At 41.1% G+C, this 25,224-nt stretch overlaps 1 protein-coding gene across 2 annotated transcripts in view; it reads left to right on the forward strand.

Moving 5' to 3' along the window:
• exoc4 (exocyst complex component 4) overlaps positions 1 to 25,224 on the forward strand; it is a 122,636-nt gene that overhangs the window by 12,237 nt on the left and 85,175 nt on the right. For both annotated transcript variants that reach the window (XM_078281488.1, XM_078281489.1), the window contains exons 6-10: positions 960 to 1,060; positions 1,206 to 1,360; positions 6,609 to 6,789; positions 18,159 to 18,304; positions 19,710 to 19,798. In XM_078281488.1, coding sequence (XP_078137614.1) covers positions 960 to 1,060; positions 1,206 to 1,360; positions 6,609 to 6,789; positions 18,159 to 18,304; positions 19,710 to 19,798 — 672 coding nt within the window. The remainder of the gene's footprint in view (positions 1 to 959; positions 1,061 to 1,205; positions 1,361 to 6,608; positions 6,790 to 18,158; positions 18,305 to 19,709; positions 19,799 to 25,224) is intronic.

The raw sequence follows: 25,224 nt of genomic DNA on the forward strand, positions 1-25,224 counted from the left end.
CCAAAGTTTTAAAATGTATCAAAGAAGCGTCCGTTTTATGTATAAAGTATAAATGGTAGCTCAGTAGAGTATTGTAGATTTGAGATGTTTGTGTAGGTGACATGGCATGTCTCCAAGGATTTTGTCTTTTGTCTTTGAACAATGGCTCAATACACCCGACATACAGACATAAACAATTAGTTTATGAATGTACAATTAAAAAAAAATTCTTTTTACAACTGTCCATTATTAACGGTGCAGTAAGCCATGCTGCGTGAATATTGGTGATATTTGTACTCAACTGCCAGACAAAAATCTCCATCCCCCAGATTCATGGACGCGCATTCTCATAGCAACCACTTCTGTTAGTGTCTCTGACTAAACGAAAAATGGCATGTCGATATTAGCTCAAGTAAGGTTGTGGACTGTCGCTACTTCTGTAAAGCCAAGCGGTTAGGAGCAGCCATTTCAAACAATAGCAAACGGATGAGGTTAAACTGACCTATTAAAAACAGTGAAACAGCAAAGCTAACGTTATTACTCACTTGTCCATAACGAGAGCCCTTATCAGTTTTTTTTTCCCTTTTGAAATCAGAGTTTTCTGCAACGGTGAAACCATGGTATTCTTGTTGATAACTCCTCTCCGGCCGCTGCCTCCCCCCTCTCCCCCTGCCCCCATCCGTTGCTTGCACGTGCCACCTGGTGCTGATTGGCTGCAATAGTGTTGTTTGGCTCGAGCGCACCGTTCTTTTTGTTTTGCAATTACACAGCCAGGGCTGTGTGGGAACACCAGATTTTTTTTCAGCGCACACAGAATATAGAGAGCTAAGTGACCGTGAGGAGATATTCGCTGAATTTAACAAAAAGTGTATTAGATTAACATTGATTACTATACCTTTTAAAATAATTGGATCCCTATGCCTGTAAATATTTTGTAAATGGGTACAGTGCGTGTTAACCTATGTGTATACTTTCTTTAGTGCGTGAGCTGCAGCAGGATGTGCGGGAGTTAAACCAAGCGGAGCTCTCTGAGGTGGATCCAGAGGAGAACAGTGCTGAGTTCATGGGCATCCTGATCAAGGTAGACATGAACACTACACACACTGTTAATTGTAGATTTTCACACCTCCAATATGTTACATCCGCCCTTGTGTTCTGTGCTGTTATTTCAGTGTCTCTGTGCTCTTACTTCAAGTAAAGTGTTTGTATGTATTGTTTTTCTTCAGGCTCTGGCCAAGTTGAAGAAAATCCCTGAGACCATCAAAGCCATAATGGAGCGGCTGGAACCTGAGCTGAAACAGATCGTCAAGAGGTCCACCACTCAGATAGCAGACCATGCTTACCAGAGAGGAGAGAACTTGGCCCAGGAGAGCCAGCCAAGGTACCGTAATGAGACACACTGAAGGAGGAAGGCACTATGTTAGAATACCATGGCTTCTTGAGAGTGTGACCAATTCCCTAAAGGGCAAGGATTGCCACAGATCAATGAAAAAATGGAGAAAACTGAAGGTGAATATTCAATAGTAAAATAAGAGAGAATGGGAGATACAGTTAGTAGATAGCTAAGAATAGGAAACTATAGGAAGTTCTGTGGAAAGATGAAGGCCATCTTTTTGAAATGATGTTGCCTGACAGAAAATAATAACTAGAATCAGCCACGTTTCCAAAAAAAATCAGTGTAAACAGCAGTATGCAGCTACTGTAACCACTAAAATAATATCTTAATAAGACTTGTCACTTGTAATCCCCTCAGTATTGTATCTATGCAAGAGTTTTATTAAAGCAGCCTGCTTGCTTATTCTTCTGTAGTTATAGTATTCCCATTCGACTCAATTCCCTAGTGTCATTAACTACAAGCTGCCCACTCTCTTCAGTGGTTGCTAAAGTTTATTCTTATTAATACAGTAGAGATCTTTATAAATAATGATATAACCTGGATTAATCACCAAGTCATGTTTGGTGTTAACATGCAGAGCGTCTTCTAGGTATTTTTTTTTCGAGCTGACAGTGAAGGCAGTAGCCAACATGTTTTGAATGCAGTCTCACGGTGTTCATAGTCAGACAGTCAACCAGGTATGAAACACAGTAAAGGCTAGGACTGGAGGCACACCTGCCTCAGACCATAAAAACAGATACTCTGCTGCTTTAAACCTAGACAAGTCATGGTTAACCACACACACACACACACACGCACACGCACGCACGCACGCACACACGCACGCACACACAAACAACTTCACACCTGCAATAGAGGACTGCTACATTTTAAAAGCAGTCACACCAGCTCCTGCAGACATGCACATACAGTGAGCAGACTTGGGAAACACAGGTCTCAGGCCACTGATGCTGAACCATTTAAGAGGAACGTCTTGTTTTCTGTCAGGGATGTTCTCTTCGGCCTCGTCTGCCTTCCCTCTCCAGGTGCCTGCTGAATCTCATCTAACCGCAATGTAACAGGCCTCCTTGTAGCTCATTCCCAGCTCTACTCCTACTCTCAATCTTACAGATTGTTTTAAGTTTGCCTGCGCGTGCGTATGTGTGTGAGTGCTAAATACTGTATTTGTGTCGGAGCATTCGCATTGGGGCAAACACTTAAGAGGTTTGTTTGTGTGTGTTTCTACTTGGATGCATACACACCTAGTTCTGCTTATGTTCACACTTTAATTTAAAGTCGAGGCTTGTGGCTATGGAAACTCTAACCAGTGTACCAGTTGAAGGGAACAATGGTCTTGCATATTGCACACTATATTGTATAGCACTGCAGACTAGCAGGCAACATTTAAGCACTTTACAGCATATACGGCGGTGCATGGTTTACTCTCAGAGGTTTATGTTCTCATTCAGGTCCTCAGTGATCGGCCACATTGAAGTGCACTTTCACTAGATTTTTACTTTTAGTAAGATACTCCATCCAACGTTATTTGCATGCATCACTGATTTGTGAGTCTGTCAGTATAATTTACATAAGATCAGACTTGTTGAACTCCCTTTTTTCATTTTGCATTACAAAAACAGAGCATTATTTCTCCTTGCTTTGTGTTTTTGGTTTAGGAAATTCTGAATCCAATCTCAATCCCAAAGAAAGAGCACAGCTTTCAAGTAGTAGTAGTAGTAGAAATGCTTGAATGATCACAGCACATTAAGATAAAAGGCTAAGTATTTTAAATCCAATTTTAAAAACAAGCAAAGCACATTGATCACAAGATTGATGGCTTGTCTCTTTTGTACAATTTTTTCTTCTTCTGCCTGTTCAGTAGAGTGGTCATTGGGAAACGTCTAAAGGACACATTTGTGTTAATGTGTTTCTGCTCTGTGAATTTGAGAATGATGGCAGGATGACCTGGCACATTTAATATTTCAAAAGTGGTTCTTTAAACACTCTGCAGGCCCCTATTTACTGTAATTTCATTATCTGTGGCTGACAACCAACCTTATAATAATCTAATATGGACACTATCATTGTCCTCCCAAAATGAAATAAACACACACACAGTTGTAGTGTCTGTCAGATAGTTAGGGACTGTACATCCACATGTGAGTGCTCCCTGCTGTCTCTCCCAACTGTTCATCAGCCGTGTGTGTGTCAGCTTCGATCCTGAGGGGAAATGAGAAGTGAGGCCTCTAAGAACAGACAATATGGATTAGGATGGCCTCCACTGGGAGATAATGAGGAGGATTCCGCTGTCTACACTTTGTGTGTGTGTCTGTCTGTCTAAGTGTGTGCGTGTAAGGGGTAAGGTGGGGGTACGGTTGGAGTGCGCTTAGAAATTGAACAGAAAACAAGTTGTGACAAGGTCAGAGCCATAACTTTAGTGCGTGTCCACCTACATATATGAATACATGACCATCAATATTTTGTCATTTTCTGAAAGTTGGTGTTCACTGTGTCAGTCCTTTATGTTTATACATGAGAGGGGGGGGGTGGAGAATTCCTTGATTCGTTGACATTTCACAGCTCCTCTCTTCGTCTCACGGACATCTTCCATTCACTGAGTTATAGCTCATAGTGATTTGTGCCTGCTTTCCTCTCCATTAATAACATTTATTCGCTGCTACTGCCAGTGTAGTGACAGACAGCCAACCAAAATGCCCCCTAGTGAAACATCCATCTTGCCTTTACATTATCCTGATACCTTCCCAGGAAACCTTGGCCACTTCACACACCTTTTAGCATGCTTTCTTTTCTTGCAGCATTTAAATTGCTAGAAGATGGTTTGTTTTTAGCAGTCACAACTTTTCTTGTTTGAAATTTAAACTTTTATTCTGGTTAGCTGTACTTCTGGCAAATAATAATAGTTGTTTTCTCTTAATTAAATCAGCAGAAAAGCCGATTAGTTAGGTTCTAGAAAGATCAGTTAGACTTGAGGGTAAGAGGGCAAGAAACAGTTGAACTTTGACACAGTCTCTGGGCAGTTCAGCATTATCATTTTTACAAGGAGTGTTACATATATATTTGTAGAGTGTAAGATTAGAAATGCAGCTAAGAGTTACATTGTGTGTGTGTGTGTGTGTGTGTGTGTTTATAAAATTATAAAATGGTTCAGCTGCCCAGAAAAGAATGAAGTATATAAATCTAGGTTTTCAAAATTTCAATATTGCCAATATTTAGATCTTTAAAAGCTTTAGTGTTTAACTTTTTGATATTAGTGAGTTGCTAAAAAGCTAATTAAGACTATCAGCTCCTCACCACTCTCTGTGTATTTGTCAGTATGACTATGTTCAGAAGATTGTGTCGTCTGGCTACCCTGGAAATCCAGAGTTCTCGCGAGAGCACAATTTGAATTTGCTCAGCGAGTCACTCTGGCATCGGGTAATGATGCTCATTAACTATGCCCTTGTAGCCGAGCTGCACCAAACACATCGGTGTACCTGATATAGGCAGGCCAGAGGCGAGCTAAACAGATGACGACAGTTTAATCTACCAGTTAGCTCCGCTGGTAGCTAAGCGTATGGGGCTCTGGATACGTCACCCCGTGTATTGTTGTGATTGGTCATAGTGTTATCCAATTGCGTGCAGTGAGATTTTCAAATGCATGCTTTTGAAACTTTCGCGCGCAGAAACTCAAGTGAAGATACGTAATTACCTCTTCTGAAGAGTCCATGTCTTTTTAATCCTCCGTGTCCTCCTTGGCTACTAGCAACTGCATGGGGCAGGGGTGGGGGAGGTGCGCTATCACGGACAATTTTGTTGTCATTACTTAGAATTCCTCATGGGGGCAACAGAAACTATGCACTATAGCTTTAAGCTGAAAAAAAGTTTCACTTACCAGCAATTTAATAAAACCCAATTAAAATACCAGAGGAGAGTACTAAAAGACCAGTGTTAGACAAACAGTGTGACTCTATTTATATTAACTGTAATAACTTTACTAAAATAAAGTGGCCACTCACTAGCATTGGTGCACTGGGTACTCATTCAGACTCAACTAATGTAACCTGTATTCCCTCTTTACTTTGAAAGCTTTGTCCTTGTGCAGAAAGCAAGTATAGCAATGTCTGTATGAAAGCATTAGTTGATGAGGCAACTGAGTTTCCAATCCAGAGCGTGGTACTCAGATCAAGTTGAAAGTCTTTTTGGTTTTGGCTTGGCTCTCTTCTTCAGCCAGAGCCATTTAGAACTAATGAGAGTAGCTGTTTATTTGAGTCCAGGTTGGGCAGCTCACGACTTTTGCGATAGCCAGCCCAGGTGCCAGGTTATTACTGTAGGAAGAATAGCTGTGAGTATCTGCTGAATACAAAATGTGACTGAAAACATTAAAGTGAAACACCTAATTGGTGATGTGAAATGCACTCAGTGATGGGTGTTGGGTAGATTATCTGTTGCTTTCTGTTATTTCCCTCATTTCCTTCAGGAGAGCTAGAGTTTACCTTACATCAAGTCATGAGTTGTATACATAGCAGTTTTGCAATTACACATTGTTTACCTTTATTGTGTAGGTACATATGGTGAAGTAGCAATCATTTACTAGAATGCATGGTTGCACAAATACATATACTTCTAGTGGCAGTGAAGACGTAAAGAAAAATGTAATGCACAATCTCTTCACATTAGTATACTGTATGTTTGATACAACTGCAGGGACTGTGTTCTTAGAAAATTACCTATTGTGAAAATTATTATTATTGATGGATACCATGAATTTGGAGGTAAGGCAAACATGCAGGAGCATCGAAAGCTGTCTCTAACTGTGGCAATACTCTGGGCTGTGGAGACTTTTTATGGTCTTTGATGGTAATAGGAAAAAAGAAACTGTCAACTGTAACACACTCAAGTCTCATTTTCTCTCTAATATTACAACAGAAGCTGATTCCCTTGGTGGCTTTCTGCTTTATTTGTATAGAAATCCAAGGCCAAAGTGATTTACTGTGGGAGTTATGCATTTTCCTAACCAATAAAATGTGGAGTGAATGTCGTGCTGGCTTACAAAATAAATGTGTAATCAAAAGTGAAACAAATATGTATCACATTTATTTTGTTCCGTTTCTATTAAGTAGTACTTCTCATAAGTTCTCTTGATCTCCCCCATTTTCCCCTCTCCTCTTCATGTCCTTATCCCCACTCTCCTGCTCTCCGTCTCTTGTTTCTCATCTTTGCCCTCCCTTTCTACTCTCTTTGGCTCCCTCTACAGGCTGCTGCTGGAACTGCTGGAGCTTTTGTTTGATAAATTCAAGGCAGTGGCCCAGGCTCACAGCGTGGTTTTGACCCACCTGCATCAGATCGCAGTGCAGTGCCAAGGCGGGGCCCACAATGAAGGCATCAAACTCTACGAGCAGGCCGACGTCTCTGCCAAGATCCAGACCGTGCTGCAGGTCAGATATGAGCAACCGCAAAGGAAGAGTGATCAGTATATTTTTAGTATTGGATATCAAAAACAGATGGAGCTTTAAGCCGCATCAGCTATACAGATGAATGTATATAGGAATAAAATATTACTTATCTGTCTGGGCATATTGGATAACAAAGTTTGCCATGTCTAGTAGATTATAATAGACGTATATTTCTGTGAGGAAATACATGTAGAACCTAGAAATCCAGCCTACTTTAATGTATGGCACTATTGTTCTCTTTTAGCACATTTGACATTGCTACTTTAAGTATAGAGCCAAATCATAGCGCTGCACCTTGTTTGTTTGGCCCTCCCTTGCTGGCATATCCCCATGATTTTGTTTTTCATGCACTGCCATGGAGATTTGTTCATCCTTGATTTATTTTCCACCCAGCACTTAAACACTGATTCAATTCACCTTCTCTAATAGTACATTAATCAGTAGAAAACTGTCAGTGATGTGATGAATGGCATTCAATCTGTCAGTAAAAAGTAGCAAGAGGAAAAGACAGGGGAAGCTTGATTGCTTGGATTAATTATTTCTTTAATTGGCGTGTATTTATGCTTGGTTCTTGCTCCCTGCTCCTGTTTGATTGGCTGAGGGGATGAGCAGCTGTTGAGCTGACCTATGGTAAATCTCAGAGGAAACTCTGTGGCAGTAGGCAGCAGCAGCAGCAGCTGTGTGTGTGTGTGTGTGTGTGTGTGTGTGTGTGTTCATTTTCAGGAAAACAGCATTTCCACTCTTTCTGAAGCATTTCTCATGTGTATAACCACTTTTTAACTATCTTGAATTTATTAAAGAGGATGAGGTGCTTCTTTCTGAATTTGAACAGGCATTTCTCACCCATCAATAACTTAGATGTACTGTATATAAATATACAAGGGCCCTCTGGCAAAGTGAAGCAGAATTTGCTTCCTGTTGTATTTTCTCAGAGGGCTGAACTGAATGCTTTGATTGTCGCCATGGTAATCGATGGCAAGATCAGAACACAGACCAGTGTTTTAACTGATCATAAAACTGTAAATGAATAAATAAAATGACAGGATGCTGTTGCCTAGTGAAATCGGAAAGTCCATCTATTTCTAACTCGTGCACTACGGCTCGTCTGCTTCCAATAACTTGAGTTTTTTCCTGCTGGCATGCATGCATTCATAAATACAGGAGTGTTTAGGTGTATGCATGTGTGTTTCCGAGGGTGCGATCGTGCATAGGCATGTACTGTAATAGCTCTGCTGTACCAGCGCAGTTATAAAAGGCGTTAAGCCATTCCCAAGCATGCGATCACTGCAACACCCAGTTGCCAGGGGCTTCACTATCCCGTCTCTGCGATGTGAGATAATGAAATCTCTTGATTAGAATACTCATTACGTGAAATGAGGTTTTCTTATTCACTCACTCGTGTTATTATTTCCTGACCGATTGTATCAATATGAAAGCCCCTCGTCCATCCCTCCCTCCCTCTTGCCATTTCTCTCATCTCTTGCTTGTTCTTTCACCTTTCTCTCCCACTCTCCATTTCCATTTCCCTTGCTCCTTCTTTCGTCAGCATCATTCCTGCTGCCTCTGTATTACGGTCTTGCAGTTTCCCAATACCTTGTGCATACCCCTCTTGCGCCTTGTAATTTCCTTCTTCATCTCATTATCTTGCTTTCTTTTTCTCTCACAACTCCCACACCCCCTTCCTTTAGCCCACTCTGAGAGTCACATATCAGCAATGAGAGAAATGAAATTCCTTCAGCTCCCACGGTGGCTCTGTTAAATCTTATACTATACAGAGTAAGACCCTAAAAAGGGCAGGAACCTACACAACATTGGTCAAAATGATGCTTACGATCTTTATTAGTCCCTAATAATATCTTCAGTTCAACAATAACTACTGTAACATAACTTCACTATTGCATGCAAAATATGCAATTTAAAAGTAATACTTCTAAAATTGGTACGAAGGCTTGAACAGAAGCAGACGCAATCTTTTTCCGTTTACAGTTAAATCATTTCAGTCCCTGCCTGTCCAACACTTCTTACTTATTGCAGTTCACATCTGTGACATGTACACAAACCTCTTGGTAGGTGTTTTTTCCTTCCTTTGAGAGGTGGAGATACCAGGTTGACATTTTCACATGACATACAAGCAGACAGATGCAAAACCCGACAGAAACACAGGGTGCACCCAGTTACAAGGCCTTGGCAAATAAACACCATTACCCACTGTGTGACTGAGGCCATGTAGGCTTAGAATGGGGAGTAGGTAAACAAGGTTTTGAAAGTCAGGATTCATGTAATGGTTCTTATCCCTGTTCAAAAACCCGGAGAGCTTCTGCTGTTAATTCCAATATGGAAGTATTGATTCATAGCATAGAAGACTGGATGATAATCAGTGGTATTGATGCTGGAAGGAGTGTTTTAAGGCCACTACACACATTTTCAAGTGGCTTTCTGTAGAATGTGTGTGAGTATATCTATTGATGATTCACACTACTATTGAATTTACATTTCTAAGTGTACACCACTGCCTGCCTTTGCTGCTCTCTACCTCTATCCATGATTGCCTTTTCCATCAGTAACTAGCTTGTTTTTCAAAGCAGTCCGTTGTATCAAAGAAGTCAAAGTGACTGGAATTTGTGTGTATCCATAAATGATTAATATTCTTCTCTTTTCTCTTACAAAAATACAGTATAGAAGCATCTGGCAGTCTGTCAGCCTGGCAAGTTTTATGTGATGTAAATGTTTGTCAAAACAACATTAGGTGCCAAGCAAGAAAATCCACAAGTTTCCTTTTGAATCATTAACGAGATGGAAGTCACAATACATTATCAGGTAATTGGGTAACTTAGTTCATAAAAGATCACAGTTTATAAACCTCTCCATGAATTCTTCATTAAGACCACCCAGTGGAAGTGTTATTTAATGTATAATATATTTGCCACAGAGTGTCTCTGGCTACTGACATTGATCACCCTTTGACCTTGTCGGCCTTTTGGTTTGAGGCGTGCAAGTTTGTTAATTAGCTCGGCATTTGCGCATTCTGCAAGGATTTGTGGCTGGCTGACTGCTTGCCATGTCCGTTGTCTGCTGTGAGAGTGTGACCGGAGTGCAAATCACACTTTTAATGAGTGGCTTCCTCTCTGCAAACAAGGAACTTTGAGCCTGCATTCGAAAATATGTATAGATGCTGACTATCTGCCTTGTGAAATAACTGATTTCTAGATCCTTGAAAATCTGAGAACTCAGAACATATATTAACATTTATATTATCATATTAACATATTCTACTGTAGCCAGAGATACGAAAGGGTGCAACAGGGGCTGAGCTTTTTTGATGTGGGCTTCAAATGAGAGTTCAATTTTAAAAAGCAAACTTTGATCAAATTGACGTTCAGGTACCATTCTGCTTTAGAATATGCTTGTTGGCACGAACCAGTAAAGTCCTCTCTCTCTAAACGTACTTCTTAAATGAATCCTTTCATTACCATAGATTAACCAAGACAAAGGAGGGGTGTTTGTGCAAATATATATATATATATACACACACACACACACACACACACACACACACACACACACACACACACACACACACACACACACACACACACACACACACACACACACAAGTGGCTTAAATATGCGGTGCCTTCTCTCAGCTCATCAACAGAGTGAAAACGAGGCAAATTGAACTGCCAGAGAGCAGCTAGAAGACAATGATCTCTTTTAATTAGATATGAAGCACAGACATGGCTACGTTGTTCTCGCCCAACATTTTAATAATGTGTCACATTTATTCTGTCCTCCAAAGTGCTGTCATATTTACATATCGCTGAAGCGCAGTGAAGTCTACCATCACCGCGGTAAAGTCTACTCTCTCAGATCCACGCAGACCAACCCCCTTCCCACCCATATTCACTACATCAATATCACGCGAGACTTAATCAACTGCTCATGGATGTTTTTGCAATCATTTTCATGACTTGTTGATAGGTTGATTGTTATGACTCAGTGGTGCAAAAGGGTACACAATATTATGTCCTGTACAGTAAACGCTGTTGTGGCTTAAATTTTAAATAGTGGTCTCGCCAGGTGTTTCATGTACAGTTTTGTGAGAGAATTCAGTGCTTTGTTACATCAGTGTTCTCACATACAAGGTGCCGTTTTGATGGCAAATAAGTAAAAACAAAGTGTTAAATATGCCACTTAAAACCATGTTTTACTTTATTTACAGTATAGTTACAATTAAAACAATTTGGTAAAAGGCTATTCACTATAGTCTCAGCGAGAAACAACACAGAGAAAACTGACTTTTAACTTAAAGGACACCATAGTCCATTCACATTTTAAACCAATTATTATGGTGAACAGTTATTGTCAGTTGTCTGTATATATGTTTAATTGTTGTTTTTTCTTTTGCTATTCAGTTAAGATATACAGTAGTCCTTTCAACATATTCACTGCTATTTTAAGTATCATAGAAATACTAATTAAAAGCACATATTCTGAATGGACAGTATCTGTAGAAACACCTTTCAACACTACAAACTATTCTATTGATAATTTGTTTTCTTTGTTTAAAACAAAAAATACACATACAGTATACATGTTTTTTTTTTTTTTTTAACATCAAAAACACTTTGGGGACACAGCAAGGACACAGAGAAATGAAATGGGTTTCAGTGAACATGCAGGCACATCTCCTTTCCCTCTGTCAACAAGATAGCCTTCAAAAGATTGACTAGATGCGGTACACTCCAGGTGGAAACCCCCACTGGTTAGCTGTAGTTCAGTACTGTGGGAGCAGTTGTGGCTGCAGCTTTGTCAGAACTTGTAAAGGTTATTGAAGTTTCTGGAACACAGTCAATACAGGGTGTATAAAGAACACTTTCTTTGACGGCCAAGGACACTTTGGGCTTTAACTTCAAGCTAGCAGCAAGGGATATCAGTCAATACAGTAGGTTTTGTGACAAGACACCAGCCAAGGGATTTAATGGGAAAACAACCGATTTCAATAAATCCTTGAGAAAGGAACAGGAGTGTTAAGATTATTCTCTTGGCTGCTTTAAAGATGACCTATTAAGAAGGAGAGGGTGGAAACAAGGAAAGAGAAAATTAAGTGATATTTATTCAATTTTAAGCAATGGACTGCTCATCCAGTGACAAGCTCACCTGCATAGCTTTATGTGATGCTCTCTTATTTGTTGGGAGTTAGAGCCCTAATGGACAGAATGGAGGATGAGTATACACTTTCTCCAAGCACAAAAGGGACATTTGGGTTTGGAAGAAATAAATGGGAGTGCTGGTAATGACAAAGACCGACTTCGATAAAGCTTTTCTCCTTTTTTATTTTATAGAACGTAGTACTTGGCCCAGTGGACTGATTTAAGTTTGGGATGAGACCTAAGCCAGTCAAGTGCTGAACGAGGTTGGTTGGTTGATAGAATTACTTTTGAATAGTTGTGGTAGAAATGTCTTTGCCCGGGGAGCCCTTGAAAGAGATGTGAGTTTTGCATGTACGCCCACTCGCACACATGGCACCCAAACCCACTTAAGTTGATGTGAACTCTTGAGCCTTCATCTTAGTATCCGGTGTGAAGAGCCATTTGCCTGGTGTCTCACGTCTGTACATAATCACCACTTTTTCACAGATTCACCCAGCTAAGTAACTTATTTAGTTAACTTTGAATGGAAGTTACAGTGGATGTTCACTGAACTAAGCATGGGGATACTGTTTTGGCTAACTTATCAAGATTCATCTACACATTTTGACCTGAACTGTTTAAACAAAGAATGAAATGTCATGAGACACTTTGTTTCCATCTGGGACTACCATTTGGCTTCCTCCGATAGCAGAGCAAGTTACGTCAGACGTTATCAATGCTTCAGGCTTTTACTAAATTAGATATGGCTCCCATTTGGAACCTGGCTCTGGGGGCCATCACTTATTAATATTGTAGACCATTTAATTTGTTTGTTTTGGTCACTTGTGGATTTGTGCTAATTTGCATTGATGTGATGCTTTAGGTGTAGTCACTGAGAGGACTCTTTGTTTTGCCTTTGTCTTTGCCTTATGTTTCTTCATTTCCTCATATATTTGAAACACAATTATCTCTGTCACTTTTGCCTTGTTTGTAATACAATTCCTATATATTTTTTTGACTTTATTTCAGCCACTTCTTTGCCACTTTCTAAGTGTGCCTCACTGATAAGCTGTGCGGTCAAACACAGGTGACAGTAATGGGATCTAGGTGTCTTTGTTGCATGAGTAATAGCAATTTTAATGAGATTTCATATGCTTGACCTGATGGGTTAGACGGAGGAGGAAGGAAGAAAAAGGAGATTGTCTTATTCACTGTATGGAGACAAGTACAGTACATGCAGGTTATATGAATAGTTGTGGAAAGAATGGGCTGCTCCTTTTGTTTTATTAGTCAATAGCAGACTAGCACAATCTTCCAGGAGGGATCATGTTTGTACACCCAGGCAAATAGGCCGTGGTGGTGGACTTGCCATTGTTTTTAGAAACAAGTTTACATGTCAGCTGGTAAGCATCCAGAATTACTAGTCTTTTGAACTGCAAATGTGCAGAGTTGGGCGGCTAAATCCTATTTATTTTTAATTTACAGATAACCAGGACCAATGGGCTAATTTTTATCAGATTTTGCAGACTTATAATCGTCTTTTATAAAGCTGGACAAGGTACTAACGGTCGGGGACTTTAATCTTCATATTAAAGCAACATGTATCTGGCCTCACACTTTGGACCTTGTTTTTACACATGGTATAGATATTGGATCTGTTAGCCCTAAGGATTTCTATATCAGTGACCTCAAATGTATTTTATTTGACATTTGCTTTAAATTGGAGACTCAGCCTTCTTGTCATATGAGATGCTACTAAGACTAGTGTCCCTTCAAATTAGTCAAATTTGAGCTCCTTTTGTCGTGTCCTTAATTGATGTTGAAGCATTGCTTAAGCAAATGAAACCATCATCAAGCCCACTTGACATTCTACCAACCTCATTAGTTTTAAAAGTCCTTAATTTCATTGGCCCATGTACAATCAACATTCTAAACCACTCTCTTTTATCAGGGTGTAGGGGTGGAACGGTATATGTATTCATATTGAACCGAAACGGTACAGGCGTCTCGGTTCGGTACATGAATTTACACGGAGAATACACGGTATAAAAATAAATAAAACGTGCGTGCAAATGAATTAATGTAATGTGGAACTACTGTTACATACGCGTTTCTTAGGGACACCTAATCTGTAGCCCCGCCTTAGCTCTGAAGCTCCCAAGCGCCACCTACATGTCGAGTCGGTCCAGTGAGTCCACACGAAGCAAACTAGTCCCTTCCTTATACAACCAAACACGGATGTACTGTAGCTGTATCCCTTGTTGCCTCGACCACAAATGGCTTCCAGGTCCATTTGCTTCGCTGTTTGCTCCGCTGTTAGCTCCGCCGTTAGCTATTAGCTCCGCCGTTAGCTTTGCTGTTTGCTGCTAGCTCCGCTGTTAGCTTGTGAAGCTAACGCCACAATTCGCCAACTGCTCTGTGTAACCGAAGAAGGTCTTTTAACACCCCTGCTCTGTGCATTCACATATGAGAGCAGTGCTTGTCTCCCATATCACACTACTTGCTGATTGTCTTATTTTGTTTACAAGTTCCAGATGGAGTCTGGAGATGTGGGGTAGCCTACTTATTGTTTACTGTTTACATCTTACTTTATACGCTTCAGGCTGTTGCAGCTAGCTCAGGGGAGAGACTGGATGACACTAGGTGGTACAGCCCGAGACATGCACAATAAAAAAAATTGCCTTCTGCATTTTGGTTATGCTTTTCCCTCCATTGTACCGAACCGTGATGTCTGAACCGAGGTATGAACCGAACCATGACTTCAGTGTACCGTTCCACCCCATCAGGGTGTGTCCCCAGTTATTTTAAGCAGTTAAGCAGTTGTTCATCCTTTGTTAAAGAAACCAAACCTGGACCCCTCTTTGCCAGAAAACTACAGGCCTATTTCCAAACTCCCTTTCTTTTTAAAAGAAATTTAAAAAAAGTTGCGAAAAGCAACTTGTTCAAATACTTTAACTACACAGAGTGTTTGATTAATTTCAATCAGGTTTCCGTAAGCTGTATTTCACGGAATTTCATTTCATTGTCTTGTTTCTTTAGAAATAAACAATGGACAAATAGAGTCTTTAAACGCTGTCCGAGGAGAAGCCAAGGGGGTTACCCCCTTGGCTTCTCCTCGGACCGCGAACCTCCTATGGCGACATTTTGATGCTAATAAGCCATCACCTCACATCTGAAGTGTTTTAAAGCCTCTATTTGTCCATTGTTTATTTCTAAAAAAAACAATTCTAAAAAAACACGACAATGTATAAAAGGCTCCATTACCTTGTACCTCACGTTATGGCTCCGTAGCAGACATTTTTGTAAAAATAGGCTAACGATTGTGTCATAACCACGTGACTTACTGTCGCATAGTAGAGGAATTACCGTATAGTACAGGAGAAGCGCGCAAGCAGTTTCGTCTCACATTAGCTGTTTAAGTGTAATTGCTAATGTTAACTAGCACCGTAGCTCCGTGGGGAGGAGGGCCACAACATCATGGCCACCAACAAAACTCAGCAAAGATTGTTCTTGCTCGGGCTTTAACTTCTGGCTATTCGGCAGCATTGCTGCCACAACGGACCGAATGGCTTCGCTCGCATCTTTCTAGTGCACGTCATCGTTCTCAGCCACTCCCCCTGTTCACTGATTGGACCTACAAATATTTGACCGGAGAAAACCCAGACGGAGTACTGAAGGGAAATGAAAATTGAGCGGAAGTAAGTAGGAGGGCGGAGCCAGGCTAGATTTGAGGTGACGTTAACAAAAACTTTACTTGCAACTTACTAACTCTGAAACATGATTTACTGCTGATTGGAGATAGATTGGTGAGACACAACTGTCGCCAGAATTAGTTGGAGATCCTTCAGTAGAGGTGAGGAAACCAACCCTCTTTTCTTTTCTTTTTTTACCTCCACTTAGAATTGTTAAATCAGCAACAGCTGATTATTTAACTTAGTCTCTAGTGTTCTCACTTTGTCTACCTTCATTTTCTCTTCCATTTTCTCTTTAGCATTCTGTTCAGTGTTCATTCTCCACCTATAATCCTTTGCACTTTCTATTCTCCACAACTCCACCTTTATCTCTCCTTCCATGTTACTTTCTGCCTCCCATCCCTCGCTTCCTCTATCTTTCTCTCTGTCCTAGCAGTCCAGTTAATTGCCTCCAAAGTTCACTCTGTCTCTGGGCTAATGCAATTTAAGTAGGGTCGGAGCCCCTTCATCAGCCCAGCGCTGGCATTTCATTAAGTCTACTTGGGTGTTAGCTTGCAAAGAGTGGGGGTTTCGCGCCATCAGCTCATCATTAGTAATTAATACACTGATAGGATTAGCTGCAGCACAAGGCTAGTGGCAAGTGGAGCCCCTGGTGTTGCCAGTTGGAGAGGGCGATGTGTGATATGGCCTCCAGCGCTGCCTGTGATGTGGGGAAGTATGTTAGAGAGTAATTACATGTTTGATGGAAGATTGTGTATGTGTGTTGAAATAGAACGTGAACATTGTGACCAGATGTTGTGACATCAGACTCATTTAACTTTACATCGCAACTATTTAAAGTTATCAAAGTGCTTTTAACAGATTTGACCTGTTTGTACTAATCCATCAAAATCTCTGAATGCACTTATCAATATGATTTTAGTTTTTAAAACAAAAAAAGATTCCGCAATAGACCCGCTTATCTGCATTATTTCTTTTTATGGCTGTGCACTTGCATGTACGTTGATGTGCATGCACTTAAATTAACATTGTTGCTGGCATCTGAAGGCTTTCCCGTGCATGACGGGGGGAGAGCTCTCCGCAGCGTTAATTACATCATTATGGTCGGGATGGATCTCCATCTGCTTGGCCATTACTCCTGCCCCATTCTGGGCTGACCCACACTGTGCCTCAGAATTAGACACACACAGGCTAAATGGCCCTGCTAAATTATGAAACCATTAGATATGGAAGCCTATTTTAGAACATATGTATTCACACAGAGAGAGGAATGAAGAAGAGCGAGAGAGAGACAGAAGACGATGAACTGAGGTAGACGGATCAACCGAGAGAAAATAGAAATGTGAGAAATGAGAGATGAAGGACTAAGATATTTTGAAAAATGAGAGCCAATGAAAGCAACAGAGGGAATATGCAGATAGAATGATAGAGTAGAGGAAGTTAACTTTCTCTGTCTGGCCACAGTTTCATTGTGCTTGTCCTCAGCTATTGTTAGAAGTTGATAAGATTTTTATGAAGCATGATAAGACGTTGATGAATTTGTACCATGCATCATGCAGACAGATCAGGGAAATGGTCAACGAAGTGTTTTACGCCGGTCATCAAAAGGCCCCATGCATGTCACAGGCGTTTTTTCTATTTCAAAGTTGGGATAGTCTTTTTTTGTTATATATGTATCTCGGCTGAAAAAAGCATTTTTTTTTTTATTGAAATTTGTTTACATTTAATGTGATATGAAAATAGAAGATTTATTCAGCAAAATATTCTTGGAACAACACAACTAAATTCAATGGCAACAGAATGCTTGAATCACCAATGTGGCACAAGAACTGTGAAGAAATTGAAAGCTGTGCAAAAGGGTTATACAAAATAAAATTAAAGTGACCCGGGATATACTGTAGAGTTGGGTCAAAACATTTGAATCAACCACAGCATTGGAACTGTACTCACTTTTTTATTTACAATTCTACGCTGCAACGATCTTTTAACATGACCGAGAGCGACTCTTGGTTTCTGCTATGTTTTGTAGTGATCTCCAAAAATGAAAAAAATGATGGTAAACGTACGGAAATGTGGGTATTTTTCTTTTTACCGTTACTCTAGAAGTATACCTTTTGTACAAAGGCCTTTTGATTAAAAAAAAAAAAGGTACTCATGAATAAGTTGATAAATGAACAGAGCAGGCAAGTTGAGTGTACAGGAAATGATTGCGAGTGGGAGCTTTAAAGTTTTTAATAAGGTACTCAATGTTACATTTTCTAACAGGAAGCTTATGAATGTGATAAATTGAGGACTAACATTAAAGTAGCTACAGTGAATTACTTAACACTGTTTGACAGTTGAGATTGATGCTTTGTAGTTTGTTTTGATTGTGCTTTTAAAATATATCAAACACTTAGGATGCACTTAGTGTGTGCATTGAATGATTGAACCCACGGGACCTGGCTGAAGGACAATCTCTTATAAAAAAGGTGCTTCTTATTTTTCTGCTTTTTAGCTTTTGACCTAGTGCTCTGTTGTTGTTGTTTAGGTTCTGCTTATGGAGTATCTGGACGTGAAGAACAGCCGCAGTGCCACAGAGCCATCGGCTCAACTCTCTTATGCCAGCACTGGCAGTGAGTTTGCGGCCTTTTTTGCGAAGAAAAAACCACAGCGTGCCAAGCAGTCGCTCTTCAAGTAAGGATCACACTCTTTGCTCTCTGCCTTGTGCTCGACCAAATACAAGATAAAAATAATGAATATGTATTAGGGCTGTCAAACGATTAAATTTTTTTTAATCGCAATTAATCGCTGTATTTCTATAGTTAATCGCGATTAATCGCATATTTTATCACATGATTAAAATTCAATTATTTTACATTTCAGAACTGTTTTTAAGCACATAATAACAATGGAAAGCAATTCTTACCAGTGTATCTTGATTGGGAATCAAATGCATGCAAAGAAAGTTACTTTATGAACTTGACTTCAAGATTTGTAGTTGTTTAGTATTTATTTACTGTAAACAAAAGAAAAATGTGTGAATCTGTCATTATTGCACAATTCCTCCAAGTACCTAACTAAAAATCCCTATCCTTACCAGAGTCAATATAGTGTTTAGTAACTCCTAAATGATTTTGATTACTCACTGACGTCCAGTGATCACCGGTTAATGAGACAGCGTTTGCAGCACCTTGCAGCAGTTCCAGTTTGGCTGCTTTCGCCATGGAGTACAGGCTGTGTGTGCGTGAAAACTACTGTCCCCCTCGATGGCAATGAGACGGGTCAGAACATGCCAACCGTAGTGCGTCTTTAAGACCCGAGTCCTCTACGATGCTCACAGGTCTGCAGTTAGTTGCCACCCATTTCGCAAGAGCTGTAGTCATTTTTTGGGATTTGGTTTCATCCACAGGTCGGCAAGTAGCACTCTCCAAAGTAGTGCTTTGCCTGAGTGGGTAGCATGCTAGTGGGTAGCATCAACCAGAGTCACGTTAATTAGCTCGTAGGTGGTAGCTCAAGCTTGACGTGCTTCTGTGATATTTTAATTTGGCTTACACAATGTGCATGTGGCTTTCGACTTGTCTGCGAGCCGTCCGGGAGTTTTGGAAAATAAAAAGCGCCATTCAGATTGTGTTTCTGCTGTCTTTCTCCATCATGTCTGCAGCCGGCAGCAGCAGGATGTGTTACGAGGAAGTATGGCAGCTTGATAAGTAACGGTGCAGCAAAGGGTCAAAATAGTAGCCTGTTAGGCACGACGCAAAGCCGAGTAAAGTGTAAAATAAATTAATACATGCCGGCATGCGTATAATGCAATTTAAAAATAAATAAAAATGAACGCGTTATGCCCGGCCCTTAATCACATTGCGATGTTAATGCTGACAGCCCTAATATGTATATAAGATACGTCCAAAATTGAAATATCTCAAAAGACCAATGATTTTAGGTTAAATTAGCTTAAATTAAAGTGACTTGACTTTGGTCTGTTTAACATCGCAATCCCATGGCCATTGCTCATTGTAATAATTTCTTAGAGTCCTGTTACTTTGTGTGTTGTACTGTTGTGTCGTGTGCCCACTTGTTGAACCTTTTGTGTGTTTTGTAGGTTTGAATCATCTTCCCATGCTATCAGCATGAGTGCCTACTTGAGAGAGCAGAGGCGAGAACTCTACAGCAAGAGTGGAGAATTACAAGGTGAGGAGGGGGAAAGGAGGACAAAGTGAGAAATGTAGGGTAGACAAAGAGAGAGTGGTGGGGGTGCAGAAGACTCCCCAACAGATGGCTTGGAGCAGTGAAGTGAAGATGGGTGGAAAGATAGTGAGATGAAGGAAGGGAAAGGGAGATGACGAGGTGTGAAAGTATTGACAGAAGAGTGAAAAAATTGGGAATCTGACAGAGAAAGAAGTAGTGCTGTGAATTGGCAAGAATCTGGCGATACGATACGTATCACGATACATGGGTCACGATTCAATGTATTGCAATATATTTCTATACTGTGCGTAAGGCAATATATTAATTATAAATAAGTAATTTTAGAAAAACTAATATTTAAAAAAAAGACATGATGTGCATAAAAGTCAAAGAAGTTTACTTTAGGTAAACAATTCAGTACACAGAAAATCAAACTGCCAGTTTGGGATTGTTCACAGATTCTTAGTGAGCAAATTTGTATATGCTAAAGTAGGCCAAAGTTCAGTCATAGCTACATTGTTAGCTTCTAGCAAAAAGTCAGGCACTGCTTGGCACTGTTAAACCCCTGACACACCAACCCGACGGCCGACCGTTGGCAGTAAATGCAGTTGGACTGATCAGTCGGCTCCCCGAGGTCCAAAAAGTGCCTTGGAACACACCGAAGCGACACCGACTTGAGCGTGCGCGTGACGTAATACGTCGCCATAACAGCAGGCGGCGCTAATCTGTATTGTCGCCCAAAAACTGAAAACCGGCAGCTGATTGGACAAACGCGGCTCCGTTCAGAATACGATCTAATATCTAATAATAAAAAATATTAAAAGATCTAATATTTTACGAAGATAGTTCACCGAAACGTGTTCCTGAAAACATTTTAAGCGAGAAATAGGCCATGCAGTTGCTGAATCTGTCTTCATTTCAGATCAACAAAGGTCAGTTTAAAAGATTTTCGTCAGATTTTGAGAGGCTTAGTCACGCTCATCCCGCTCGTCATTTCCAGGTTAGCACTCCACCAATCAGATTGGTCATTGAGTCCGACTGCCCGCCCTCCGACCCCGCAAATCAATATTGCGTTTTTGAAAATCGATACAGTATTGCAAAATTAAATATTGCGCTACTCAAGTGTATCAATGTTTTTCTTACACCCCTAGAAAGAAGAATAAATTGGATAGGGTTTGCGATGTGTGTTGGATAAAGAAGGAGAGAAAAGAGCAGCTGGAACACAGAGCAAAGGTTGAGGTCGGGTGGAAGGTTGAAAAAGGGAGGCCTTAAAGCTTACTGAACAGACAGTAATAATGGGTAAGTGCAGCTAGATACACGAGTATAGGAATGGGTAGAGAGATTTTGAAGAGATTGTAAACTGGTGTGTGTTTAGCCTTCAGTGGCAACAGGATAGAAAAGGGAGGTTAGGGTGATTTGGTCACGTTTGGCTAAGATGGAGACAGGCAGGGGTGTGGAAGGACCCAGCCAGAGAGTGATAGGGAGATTTGGGCAGATGGAGAGGTGGAATGAGAGCATGAGGGAGCAGAAAAACAAAAGATGGAGATAGGGAAGGGCATGTTGCAGTTTGAGAAGTTACACTCAGGAAGAGAGAGGCAGACAACAGGATTGTGGAGAGGAAAACAGCGATAGAGATTGACGAGGGACAGAGAGCAGGGTGACTTTGCAGAATCCGCCTGCAGGGAGAGGCCTTGAAAACCCCCTCTCTCTCTCACACACACACACACACACACACACACACACACACACACACACACACACACAGACACAGACAGACACACAGACACAGACAGACACACACAAATAGCACAGTGAGTGAGCTGCACAGCCAGACCCTGGAGAGTCTAAGCTGTTCTAGCACTCCTACTTTTTCTGCTTCTCTCTCTGTTTCTCTGCCTATGACCTTACGGTTTTAATCAGCAGTGCCTGACTGTGCTGTTTGTCTGCTACCATTCTTTTTTTTTTTTACACCAAGCTCCTCATTGACATTGTTTGGATAAAATCGAAAAGGTAGGAGATGGAGTGACACAATACAGTAAAGTGATTTGAATCAGTAGAGACTACTCCATAAAACAATGATCATGTTGACAATATCTGTATCACTAATTATGACTATTTAGGGTTTAATTTATTTTTACAAAAATATAAAGTGCATACAGTAGATTTAAAAAATAAACCAGCAATTACTAGGTATGGTGTAGGGTAAACTACTATTAACTATAAACTAGTAATTAGGCTTCCCTTGGTTTTTAACTGAAAATAATAAGCAAAGGACTGCCTTGACTAACAACTAGGGGTGTGCCAAAAAATCAATTTGTATTCAAATCGCGATTCAAGCTATATCGTTTCATAGAATTCCAAAAATCGATTTGTATATTATTATTATTATTATTATTTATTTATTTTAATTGTTTTTTTTATTGTATGTCTACTGCAATCACGTCATAGATAGATACTTTATTGATCCCCTTTGGGGAAATTCAAGGTCCCAGTAGCTTACAGACATCACACACAACATACACATACATCATAACAGGATGTTAAAATTACAAACAAATCCACATGAATAATATGGACAATAAAAGATACTAAATAAACTAAATCAAAAAATCCACATGAATGTACTTACACACACACACACACACACACACACACACACACACAGGGGAAAGGTAACTACATTTACATACTGTGAATCATGTTTTTAATTGAGAATCGTTTTTGAATCGAAAATCGATTTTGAGCCTAAAAATCAATATTGAATCGTGACATTTTCTGAATCGTGCGCCCCTACTAACAACTCTAGAAGACATTTCGACACAGACTGCAGTTCTTTTTTTTGACAAAAGAAATGTCACTTATACAGTAGCTAGTCTGTAAATGTATGCAAAATGTACTGCCTCAGCTTCCCCCTGGCACAATAAGAACAGCATTGATTAACTGTGGATAAAGGAAAACCCCAAATGGTCTTCAAATAACAGCTCACTTTTTTTTTTTCTTCCATCTGCGCCTCAGAAAGAAAGGGGAAGAAATATATTTTTTTAACTGGCTGAATGCCTTGGAGCGTTTATAAGAAGATGAGATTTCTCTGGGCTTTCATTTCACCTGTCACAATGCGTAGCACCGGCCACAAGCCGAGGCTGGGGCCTGAATGGCTGCAAAGAGATTGAAGGAGTAAAAATAATTTAGAAAGTGAAATAAGTCGACTGTGATGGAGGGAGGGGAAAGATGGATGGAGAGAAGGAGGGAGGTAGAGGAAGGTTAAAAGTCATTGTTTTCATCAGGGTCCAGCGGAGAAGCCATTAAGAGATTTCCGAAGGAAGAAATTAGAAAAATATGTATTGAGACGGTGTGGAAAGGGACTTTTTCCTCTCTTTTCAAATTAAACTTACTGTAGGGAAGGAGGGAGGGAAAAAGAGTTAGAAACGAGAGATTGAGTTGATGAGTTCTTCTGGCTGTGGGATTACTCAACACTTAAAGCTTAGTCATGTGTGTCTCTTAGTCTCTCTACTTGGAGTTTCCTAAACTCTTTTTTTCTCTCAACGGTCTGCTTCAAGTCAATATAGTTATTAACTCAGATGCTCACCAACACAGCTTTGGAAATAAGTGTTTGATTACTTGTTTTAAATCCAGCTATGCACCGTTGACAAAGGAAGAAAATGGTCATGCATTAAATAGAGTACATGGAACTACGGATCCTACTGTGATTTTTGCAGATGCATTTGCTATATTTGCTGCATTTTGCACTTTTGTGAATGATACTACATACTGATATAGAATATATGTTCGTATCTGAGAGGTTACAGCTTGCCAGGTGTCTTTGTTCAGTTTCCAAGATCTTTTAAAGGTCCCATGACATGGTGCTCTTTGGATGCTTTTATATAGACCTTAGTGGTCCCCTAATACTGTATCTAAGTCTCTTTCCCGAAATTCAGCATTGGTGCAGAATTACAGCCACTAGAGCCAGTTCCACAATGAGCTTTCCTTAGTATGTGCCTTAGTGTGGCCTTAACCAACTACCACTTTGCTCGTTTGAAAGCCATAATGCCTCTCTCTCATGGGTGGGCCAAATTCTCTGGGTGGGCAAAGCAGAGAAAGGGGAGGTAACCTTGCTCCTTATGAGCTCATAGGGAGCAAGATTCCAGATCGGCCCATCTGAGCTTTCACTTTCTCAAAGGCAGAGGAGGATACCCAGGGCTCGGTTTACACCTATCGCCATTTCTAGTCACTGGGGGACCATAGGCAGACTGGGGGAACGCATATTAATGTTAAAAAACCTCATAAAGTGAAATTGTCATGCCATGGGACCTTTAAGTAAGAATCAGAGCAGCAGTGGTTGTATAGAGTGTCTAATGATTTTGTAACCTATCCAGAGTCCCATCCATCCATCCATCTTCATCCGCTTATCCGGGGTCGGGTTGCGGGGGTAGCAGCTCCAGCAGGGGACCCCAAACTTCCCTTTCCCGGGCCACATTAACCAGCTCCGACTGGGGGATCCCGAGGCGTTCCCAGGCCAGGTTAGAGATATAATCCCTCCACCTAGTCCTGGGTCTCCCCCGAGGCCTCCTCCCAGCTGGACGTGCCTGGAACACCTCCCTAGGGAGGCGCCCAGGGGGCATCCTTACCAGATGCCCGAACCACCTCAACTGGCTCCTTTCGACGCAAAGGAGCAGTGGCTCTACTCCGAGCTCCTCACGGATAACTGAGCTTCTCACCCTATCTCTAAGGGAGACGCCAGCTACCCTCCTGAGGAAACCCATTTCGGCCGCTTGTACCCTGGATCTTGTTCTTTCGGTCATGACCCAGCCTTCATGACCATAGGTGAGGTAGGAACAAAAAACTGACCCGGTAGATTGAGAGCTTTGCCTTCTGGCTCAGCTCTCTTTTCGTCTAACGGTGCGATAAATTGAATGTAATACCGCACCTGCTGTGCCGATTCTCCGACCAATCTCCCGCTCCATTGTCCCCTCACTCGCGAACAAGACCCCAAGGTACTTGAACTCCTTCACTTGGGGTAAGGACTCATTCCCTACCTGGAGAAGGCACTCCATCGGTTTCCTGCTGAGAACCATGGCCTCCGATTTAGAGGTGCTGATCCCAGCCACTTCACACTCGGCTGCGAACCGATCCAGTGAGTGCTGAAGGTCACAGGCCGATGATGCCATCAGGACCACATCATCTGCAAAAAGCAGCGATGAGATCCCCAGCCCACCGAACTGCAACCCCTCTCCACCCCGACTACGCCTCGATATCCTGTCCATAAATACTACAAACAGGGAGGTGCTGCGGGAGTACGGGGTGAGGGGGTCCCTTCTCAGGGCCATCCAATCTCTGTACGACCAAAGCGAGAGCTGTGTCCGGGTTCTCGGCAGTAAGTCGGACTCGTTTCAGGTGAGAGTTGGCCTCCGCCAGGGCTGCGCTTTGTCACC

Source organism: Sander vitreus, chromosome 23, assembly GCF_031162955.1.
Source record: "Sander vitreus isolate 19-12246 chromosome 23, sanVit1, whole genome shotgun sequence".
NCBI classification, from domain to species: Eukaryota; Metazoa; Chordata; class Actinopteri; order Perciformes; family Percidae; genus Sander; species Sander vitreus.